This window comes from Neomonachus schauinslandi, chromosome 8 (assembly GCF_002201575.2).
Source record: "Neomonachus schauinslandi chromosome 8, ASM220157v2, whole genome shotgun sequence".
NCBI lineage: Eukaryota > Metazoa > Chordata > Mammalia > Carnivora > Phocidae > Neomonachus > Neomonachus schauinslandi.
Window position 1 is genome coordinate 8,914,374 of NC_058410.1, and position 10,303 is coordinate 8,924,676.

At 41.5% G+C, this 10,303-nt stretch overlaps 1 protein-coding gene across 1 annotated transcript; it reads left to right on the top strand.

The window, feature by feature from the left end:
* Positions 1 to 304: 304 nt before the first annotated feature.
* LOC110583339 (T cell activation RhoGTPase activating protein) lies at positions 305 to 9,606 on the top strand. Its single transcript, XM_021693397.1, has 10 exons — positions 305 to 403; positions 994 to 1,078; positions 1,167 to 1,220; positions 1,537 to 1,603; positions 3,291 to 3,457; positions 4,074 to 4,235; positions 4,699 to 4,808; positions 6,445 to 6,640; positions 7,223 to 7,337; positions 7,953 to 9,606. Exons 2-10 carry the CDS (start codon positions 1,052 to 1,054, stop codon positions 9,224 to 9,226), a joined length of 2,172 nt encoding a protein of 723 aa, XP_021549072.1. The 5' UTR covers positions 305 to 403; positions 994 to 1,051; the 3' UTR covers positions 9,227 to 9,606.
* Positions 9,607 to 10,303: the final 697 nt, after the last annotated feature.

Sequence of the window (10,303 nt, forward strand, 5' to 3'; positions counted from 1 at the left end):
ACACATCCCACCTGTGACATTAATCAGAGCCTTCACCTATGGGCCATATGTCATCTTTTCCACCCTTACTAGTTTATAGATTTTTTTTTTTTTTACTTTGAAGTGTTAGAAGAAGAAAAAGAACCAGAGCTGCCCTAAAAGGAATGAGGAAGTGAGAGCTCCCCACAGTGTCTGTCTAGCTATGTCTGGGTGACAACCCATGATGTTCTTTCCGGTCTCAGTAATATTCTGAATTTCCACCTGCCCGCCCCCTCTCGTTTATAATGCAGAACACGTGAAGTTAGAGCAGTTCAGTCTTCCTCTCTCTATCGGTGGATTAGTAGGAGCAGAGTGTTATGCTGTTTCTCCCATTCTGCACCGTTCCCCTGGAGATAAGAGAACTCTGGCTGGAGGCCCTCCGAGGGTGAGTACCATAAATTAACATAACTGGAAAATTAGCTAGCTGGCAAATCACTGGTCTTTGAGAGCACCTCCAACAGAAAATAGCTGTACCCCAAAACATGCAGCAAATAATGTTAAAGACGCTGAGCACTGAAAGCTTTCCTTCAGTGTGAAGCCTGCACTCTTTCGGTATAAGAATTCTGTCAACGTTAACTTTGTTTTATGTTTACTGCAAGTAGCATTCTGGGAATAAGTTTTTTCCTCTGGGGGTTAAAGGAGCTAATCCATGCAGAGCACATAATACAGTACCTGACAACATGAGCTCCTCCCCGCAGAAAAACGTTAGTTATCATATGATTGTTAGATTATCTCTTGGTGGGAATGGAATAAATGAATAACAAAGTTTGGCATGGTAAAGATATCAGGTTTAAAAAATTTAGAAATAAGTGTGTTCAGGTGCATCCTTAATAGCCGGAGACATCTGGAAACATATCACAGACTTCAAATGAAAACTTTTCTATCTAATAGTTTCAGATTTTGTGTTTTGGCACCGAAATTGGCCAACTTATCATGTGTCTCCCTCCTCACTCTCTCCCATATGATTTCTCACAGGCAGAGCTAAGGCCACACGGGAGCAAAATTCAACCCTGGACAGTCAGCCCAAAATCTAATGAAGTTGATAAGCAGCTGCAATGCTGTAAGTACCCCTCTTATATTTCTTGATTCATATTTGCCAGAGGTAATAGCCAAACGATCTTTACCTAATTTAATTTTTTCTCTTTCAGTCAAAAACACTAAATGCCAATAATATGGAGACATTGATCGAATGTCAGTCAGAGGTAAGAGAGCAATTTTTAAAACTTTTCATCTGCACTGTGAGAACATGGAAAACTTTCTGTTTTTATGGAGTGTTGTTTGGATTGTATAATTATCAGAGTAGAAAACTAACATCCTAAATGTAGTTAATTAAATACATTAATTTGGACCTTATATGATGACAATCAAGACTTTATTACTGATTCTAGAAGCTAGAAAAAGATCATTGGACTTTACTGACTAATTTTTAATATGAATAAAATGTTGTCCACGTATTTTGTGGGGAAAGACTGGGTAGATCTCTTCAGTCATTTTTAACAAAAATAAATATATTTTTAGGACGATATCAAGGAACATCCTCTGTTGGCATCATGTGAGAGTGAAGATAATATTTGCCAGCTAATTGGTGAGTTTTGAAAACATACTGGTCTTTTATGTAAGTGCTAACAACAAATGTTCTTGGTTTGCAAAACCACAGTACTTTACCCTACTAGGAATTTCTTTTTTTAAGTGTTCTTCTAAAGACCGCAGAACATTAACACTTAAATGGCCAGCAGACTCCAGCTCACTAGAGCATCAGAGCACTCTGACAGGAAAGATCTTCCTACAGCCAAGGCCCCAGCTCTCCGAGGAGTAATTTTAGTGGGGTCAGATCTCCTAGCCACTTCTGTTTTGACAACTAAAGCAGGCATACATATGAAAAACAGATGATTCCTTTTCCCTTTTCTTCCTTCTCTAATGAAGGAATGAATGTAAGAACCCATGAAGCAATTGGTGCTGATCTCCAATTCCCAGGAACCCACCATTCACTCTTCACTGTTTTCATGATGTGTTTTGTATTACATAACCGCGACCCAGTTCTCCTCAACTGTAAGGGACAAGCCACTTCTCCAGCCATCCTCTTCCACTTGCCAGTGTGGAAACCTAGTGCAGTGCATTAGAAAATAGAGCTTTTATATGTAGGGGGAAACAAGAGAAGGAAAATGAAGGAAAATAGAAAGAAAGAAATGCGTGAGATGCGATATCCATTGCACACACGTCTTCAGGATTTTGCAAAGACAGAACATCTCACTAACGTTTTCGTGATAATTCCCAACTGCCTAGTCTAGGTTCAAGCCTTTCTGAGGCAATTTGTGCCAGCCCTTGTCCTCAAGCAACCCCCACCCTGGCGGGGGGCGCTGGGGGAATCCTGAGGGGAACTGCAGACTGCTGTAGCCCCCTCTAGTGGCTGGTTGATGCTAGTGTGGCTGCGGAGGTGTACTGGCCCGCCCCGCTAAGGGCATTCAAAATGATCTTGAGCAAGATTCCAATCTTTTTTATGGCTCAGTAATATTCCGCTGTATTTATAGACCACGTCTTCTTTATTCAGTCATCTATCAATGGACATTTTGGTTGCTTCCATTTCTTGGCTATTGTAAATAATGCTGCAATAAACATAGTGGTGTGCATAATCTTGTTGAATCAATGTTTTCTTTTTCTTTGGGTAAAACCTAGTTTAATGACTGGATCATATGGTATTTCTGTTTTAATTTTTTGAGGAAACTCCATATTGTCTCCCATCGTGACTGAAACTAATGTAACATTCTATGTCAACTAAACTTCAGTTTAAAAAAAGATCTTGAGCAAGTCACTTCCTCTCCTTTTAAGTTTTGTTTCCTCTGCCAGTCAAAGGAGAAAATTAAAATAATCTATTTCGCATCAGAAAAACCCACCATAGTTATTAAGGTCAATATATGAAGATGGTTGTTTGTGATCTGCTCAGCTAGTTTTGCTGATTTTCTGTAGTAAACAGCCAGTGAAGAGTAAAAACAGGAAAGGTGGAGACTTTGAGGAACCTGGGTGTTGATACTTACGGGCTGGTTGCTCTGGTAACGATGTGTTTGCTTTTCGGGTTCATTTTTCTAGATTAAAATTCATGCCCTTTGCTTTCTCAATTTTTCAAAATTGTTCCCCACCCCCACCCCCGTGGCATACCATAGATGACATTATGTGGCTGACAATATCCATGGTCTTATGTGGATCTTTAATAATTATTTAATAATTTAACAATTATGAATCTAATTTTTCTCTTTGCCTTGTTTTCCTGGCTATAGAAATTAAGAAAAGAAAGAAGGTGCTGTCCTGGCCCTTTCTCATGAGAAGGCATTCTGCTGTGTCAGATTTTTCTGGGGCTTCAGAACCTGAATTAAAAACATCACTATTTGATCAGCCCTTGTCAATCATCTGTGGTGAGGATGACACACTCCCCAGACCCATTCAGGTAGGTGCATGTACTCGCAAACCTACTCCAGGTTTTTGTCAGATGTGAAAAATCCTTGCTGGGGCCAATCTGTAGGTTTTTCCACTTTTGGAAATGGTGTTTCCACATATGAGTGCAGTCAGGAGACTATCTAACTGCTTACATTCTAGAAATCCAACCCTCCATCCTCCTGACTTCATAGAGTTAAGAATGCTAAAAGATGTGTAGCTTCTGAGAAGTCAATGGATAGAGATGGGGTATAAAGTATATGATCAGAAATCCAGTGTTTATATAGAATGACTTGAAAGAAGAGAGACCGGAAATAATTCTAGAATGTACAAAATTAGAGCATTCACAACTTACCTCCTCTTAGAAAAATAGCAGAGTGGAGGGAGGAGGTTGATAGCAATGGGCCTGTGAAAACCTGGCAGTCATGGTCTCTTGTAAAGACCATGTTGGTATCACAGAGACCTATCTTTTATGGAGAGGATTATCTATGACAGGTGAAGTTTGCTACTGTTCACATGTACCGTTTTAATACCTAAACATCAACTTTTCATGTAGTAATAGCCTCACATGGGTTCATGTATTCAAAGTAAGGGTAACCTTTTCCTATTCCTACATCTCTTTCCTACAGGATATTCTCACTATTCTGTGCCTTAAAGGACCATCCACGGAAGGGATCTTTAGGAAAGCAGCCAATGAGAAAGCCCGCAAAGAGATCAAGGAGGAGCTCAACTCGGGAGGCATGGTAGATCTGAAAAGTCTCCCTGTGCACCTTCTGGCTGTGGTCTTTAAGGTGAGGTCACAGCATTGCTGCCAAAAATCTGCCAATGGGCTCAGACACGTTACGTCTCTGGGAATAAGAAACAGGCCCTTCTCCCTACAAATCAAAGTAAACTAATCTTGGAGTTTAAGTTTTTTAGTGAAGCCTTTTATTTTCTTATATAAACATCTCTGTGTCTACGGTCTCAGATTCCAACAGAAAATGATACAGTACGTTCTCCCCAAATTCTTATGAGAAAAGGCCAAGTCCATGCTCCTGAAGCTGGGAGCCCCTCAGAGGATGGCCTCACTCTGTCCATTGTCAGGAAGTTGCTACGAGAGATTTCCCTAGAGTGTTCAAATGCAGGAAGGAAGGGGGCGCAGCCTGTGGTAGGATGATCAGAGGGTCCCTGAGCTGGACCAGACAAGGGGAAGATGAAGACGCCAGCGCATGATGTAACCCAACCAGGCCCAACCATCCCCCTTTCACCCTTCAGGACTTCCTCAGAAGTATCCCACAGAAGCTACTTTCATGTGACCTGTTTGAGGAGTGGATGGACGCACTGGAGAGGCCGAATGAAGAGGACAGAATTGAGGCCCTGAAACAGTAAGTGGTCAGAGTCATTGCCAGAGGCCAGGCCCACATGGTCTCCATCTTCTGATTCTTCACACAGTTCTCTGAGTGTTTCAGGAACATTGATGTGTTTAGGGAATCAGAGTGGAATTATTTATCTACTCCCAGAATAAAAATCACGAGGTACCCTGGACATTCCTTTTAAAGTAGTTTTAGCCAAAGGAAAGGAAGCGCTTTTTCAAAGAGTAGAAAGTGAACTTCAATATTCACAAACCTCAAGAGATGGAAGAGTCTAAAACATAAGTAGTTCAAGAAGGTATGAGACAAAACCATAGATGGAAGCCTCAAAACAGGCTAGGTGGCCAAGTATAGGAACGTGGGGTTATCCTTAACCTAATAGGTTTGTGTCAGGCAAGGCAAAAATTCCCCCATAAAACATCCCTTAAAGCACAGGAGAACAATCGGGAAGGGATTGTTTTGATCATAAAATTCCACAGCATAGTTCATATTCTTCTAATTAACCAAAATGAAAACTCTATAAAAACAAATTCCAAAGACAACAAAAACGATTACATTTGTAAATGAAACTGTAACCTGTTAGCAACTAGACAATCTCAAACCCCTAATTTCAAAATATCAGCACTTTTGCCAAATGTTATGAAAGTCTGTCTCTTTGTTATGATTGTCCCACGCGGCTAAATATTTCTAGTGGAATAGTTACTGAATTAAAGGCATTAGAGTATCTGTCCCAAATTGAAAATCCTAAGATAACCACAAGTTTCTCCTTAAAGGCACTAAGCTCTTCCATAATAGTAACTTCTTACGAGAAGTGAAAACGTTCCCTACATTAGAGTCACCACTGCAGATTTTGAAAAAGTGAGGCTTTACACATCTCATTTATTATCCTTTGTACCAATGTTCCCGTTTAAGTGCTGACCTGACCATATTTATGAACATGCCCTTAGAAACTGATTTCTTCTCCATAAAGATTTCTCAGAATGGCATAAAAATGGGTCATCTTTGTGTGATGGTCACAGATCAAGAAAGGCAAATGATCGTGTTCCCAAAATACCAGTCTTGCAGTGTTAGAAAGACATTCTAGGGTGCCTGGGTGGCTCAGTTGGTTAAGCGACTGCCTTTGGCTCAGGTCATGATCCTGGAGTCCTGGGATCGAGTCCCGCATCGGGCTCCCTACTCGGCGGGGAGTCTGCTTCTCCCTCTAACCCTCCCCCTCTCATGCTCTCTCTCTCTCTCTCATTCTCACTCTCAAATAAATAAATAAAATCTTTAAAAAAAAGAAAGACATTCTGCCTGGCTACATGATTGTTCTACAAAGCAGTTTTCAAAATGTATTCGACTATGGAGTTTGTTACAGAAGTTAAGGCTTCCCAATGTAAGATCTATACAAATAATAAAGGGCTGTGTTATCGGTGTCCTAATTATAACGAACCAGTGTCTTAGGTCTTTAAGATCTCATGGTTAACCAGTTTCATTCCACATTAGTTGCCACTGGAAGTGTCTGAATGAACATTTCACAATCTTACTGATGAAAATGCACCTTCCTCATTTTGAAGGAAGTCTGGGTTAAGCAGAAATTTTCAACTTGCTACACTAAAACTGAGATAGAACATTAGTCCTCTAAAACCAGCTTTCCTGAACCTCATTCCAGGGTTGCAGATAAGCTCCCCCGGCCCAACCTCCTGCTGCTCAAGCACCTGATCTCCGTGCTCTACCTGATCAGCAAGAACTCCGAGATCAATAAGATGGATGCCAGCAATCTAGCTATCTGCGTCGGACCCAACATGCTGACCCAAGAGAATGACCAACACCTGTCTTTCGAAGCCCAGAAAGACTTGAACAACAAGGTTTGTTCCAGTCTCTGTCTGAGAAACTCCCAATGTATGATCTCACCGTTTGTTTGAAAAAGCCAAGTGATAAAATGCCTCTGAGTCTCTCTGGCTGACTCAAGCTCACAGTGAAATATGAGATGCAAAATGCTTTTGTCATAGTTCTGCTCTCTTAGATTTATTCATTTAATGAAATGGAACAATCCTGTCTCGTAGTATTTCAAAGGTGTCCTTTGTTAAGACTAAGTCTCACTGTCTCCTAGGATAGAAAAGCCCCTTTGTTTGGTTGGGTTTTTTTTCATTTGTGCATTGCACTCTGTCAGTCCAACTATCAGTTTGGGAAACTCCTTACTTAAGTGAAAATTTTAGTCAGAGGGTTTTTTTTATAATTCTCAAAAAATGCATGTCCCAAAAATAACTTCAATATATATGACTTTTACCAATTTTCTATATGTTCTTTTCAAAAACATAAAGATCTCATATGCTCATTTTGGCACCTCCCTAACAGTGGGCCCTCATTATATCCCCATTCCTTCCCCTCTTCCCTTAAAAGAATGAAAGATGTCTTTAGGCTGACAACTTGCTTCTTTTTCCTCACAGGTTAAAACATTGGTGGAATTCCTCATCGATAACTGCTTGGAAATATTTGGGGAGAACATTCCGGCACATTCCAGTACTGCTTCTGATGACTCCCTGGAACACACTGACAGTTCAGGTACTGAATGTGTTCTTGATTGATTATGATTGTGGGGGAACGTCCATTCCAGTCTGCCAGTCCATGCCAGTAACGTAAAGTATCTCTGGCATTTGAAGCACAAGTTACCTGCACAAGTCACCAAATCAAATTCATAGGATGCCATTAACATGGAAACTTGCTCTCAAATTTTCCTGCAGCCTTCTCATTCAGCGGACACTCCTTCAGCTTCTTTCTGAATCGTAAAGAATTGCTAATTTTATTAAGTTACCTTTAGCTAGAGGGTTGTTTCCACATAATAGGATATGGGTCCATTAAAATGGAATGGATCCAATCAAAGAGCCATCCAAAGGATTAATTTTTAAATTTAAGATCAACAAATGTTCAATGAAATGTTGTTTTGTCTCTTTTCTCATTCTCATTCTCTCACTTGTATTTCCTTTTCCTACTTCTCTTCTGCACCTCAAACTAGGAAAGAAACAAAATTTTAATGTGACAGATTTCTCTCGTATCAAGCCCCCAGTAGCTTCACCAGATTACCTAGTGCCATACTTGATACAGTCGGGTGAATGGTGCTAAAGTTTATTTCTCCAAGAAACTGACCCAGAAACTCAACTGTCCCTTAACTTCCTCCAGACATGTCAACGCTGCAGAATGACTCAGCCTATGACAGCAATGATCCTGACATGGAATCCAGCGGTGCCATCAGATCCCCAAACAGGCGGCCCCAGGTGCCCTTGGAGACGGCTGCCAGCTGGGAGCCCAGAGGCCTGCAGCTCGCTCGGGAGTCGAGCCCAGAGCCCACTGTCGGCACTGCGGCCAGGCTGAAAAACCCCCTCAGGGAACCAGACAGGAGCTACTCAGAGCCCAGCGTGTCATCCTCACAGGAGAGCCTTGAGAGCCAGAACACTCACCAAAAACTAACACGAAGTGAGGATGACTTCACCATGGCCCAGGCAGGGGCTTGTTTGGAAGGTGAGGAAGCTGAAGACCCATTTCCAGAGGAGGTGTTTCCTGCAGTTGAAGGCAAAACTCAGAGGCCACAGGACCTGAAGGTGAGGAACTCGACTCAGGCTTTGGGGTTACTGTGGGGACTGGCGCCCAAAGCCTCCTCCAGTGGCTCTCTGGATGCTTCCTCTGACAGCTCCCCCGTGGCTTCTCCTTCCAGTCCCAAAAGAAATTTCTTCACCAGACATCAGTCTTTCACAAAGGCAGAGAAAAGTAAACCCACCAGAGAGATTAAAAAACATTCCATGTCATTCTCTTTTGCCTCTCACAAAAGAGTGTTGACCAAAACCCCCAGCTGTGTGTCTGTGAAATCCAAAGGCTTTACAAGAGACCAAGTAAAGAAAGGCTTTAAAAAAGAAAGCCAGCTTGCTGGGCGAATCATCCAAGAGAACTTGTCTGAAATCCAGGGCCAAACAGCTCTAGACTTTAGCTCCAGATCCTATGCCCTCTCAGTCGAGGATGTGGTCCAGCAAGTGGATCAGAGAAGCCCTGGGAGTCCGCCATCTTATGAAGAGGCCATTCGGTGCCAGGCATTGGACCTCTCGGCCCACGGGGGCCAAACAGTTGGCAGCATGAGGGCTAGAATGCTCCGCCGGGACACTCAACTACCACCTCTCCTACCTTTTCACCATGGAGGGAATTCAAAAGATATATGCGGTCAAGAGCCACTTGACAGGCACAGACTATCTCCCAGGACTGAGAGTTGGAAACAGAGCAGGACTGTCCGTGCTTCTGTTGAAACGATAGGACAAGTGACTGTCACAGGGAGACCAGAGCTGTACCGGCTAAGAACTACATCTGAGTCAAATCAGAAGACTAAGCTGGACCACTTAGTGCGGCAATGTAGTCAGCCGGTCTTTGAGGCTGACCAACTCCAGTATGCTAAAGAATCCTACATTTAGGAAGGCAGACCAGACACCATGACATGGCTTGTGGTATCTCTGTAAATGCATGACTGTACGAAGAACTGCTTTAGACTCTGTTTTCAAAAAAGTCGAGAATAAGCTCCTTTAGAGAAGCTGTGTAGAGCCCTCCTCAGTGGGGCTAGCTATGCAAGCGCACTCAGGTGGTGTCTGTGTGCCTGAACTTGTGCAACATGTAGCAAGTGTATAAGATGTACTGAAGATAAGGTGTTAAGCGCAAAGATGTCTACATGGGTATGTGTATATTTGTCTGTGAACTTGTGGTCAACGGCACTGCTGTTCTCTGCCTCCTGGGGCACTTTTCTATTGGTTAGTGTTCAAAAATAATTTTTCTTCTATTTTTTTGTTACCTCCAATATCATGCCATTTTTCATATTTTCCACAAACTCCATTTAGGGAAAAACATTTAAATCTATTAGAAGTTTACTCCCTAAGCAGCTTTGTGATAATACTCACCATGGTAAGAAAAAGGAGCAGACTGCAAGGAATAGACTTCTGTGTTTTGAGTTATCAAAGGCATTACAAACTCCAGGAAATGCAAAAGCCATCGTTAAAATTTATGAAAAATACTTAAATGTGTCCTTTAAATCATCTCATTTTCAATTTGGATAGATGAGTAAAAATGCAATACATCAATATTAACTGATTTATAACACTTTGAGTTTCTTTGTGACTCAGTAATGTCTTCTCCAACAGTGTGCAGGAAATTACTTTATATGCACTGGGGATCATATATAGAATTTTAATGTAATCTCACTACAATAAATTGCCTTCTTTGTTTCAAAGTAAAAATGTTTATTCTTTACTGATATGTTGCCTTCTCTCTCTTGATTCTGTAGAAACCCAAGAAAAGCACTCACACGTTGGTTCATTCAACAACATTTATTGAATATATATTCATTACTCTAGATTAATAGGCAGTCTGGGATCTTGTCTTTAGAAAGAAAAGATAAATCCAGTTCTCCAGTGGTTTGCAAATCCATAAAAAGTACCTACTTGAAGCCATTTTTTCAATAGTAACTCAGAGGCCAGAAAATTTAGAATGCAGGGGGTGCC

Coding starts and splice junctions, on each gene's coding strand:
- LOC110583339 (XM_021693397.1), top strand. CDS start 1,052: ATGAAGTTGATAAGCAGCTGCAATGCT. Junction 1,079..1,166: donor TGATAAGCAGCTGCAATGCT/GTAAGTACCCCT, acceptor TTTCTCTTTCAG/TCAAAAACACTAAATGCCAA. Junction 4,809..6,444: donor AGAATTGAGGCCCTGAAACA/GTAAGTGGTCAG, acceptor ACCTCATTCCAG/GGTTGCAGATAAGCTCCCCC.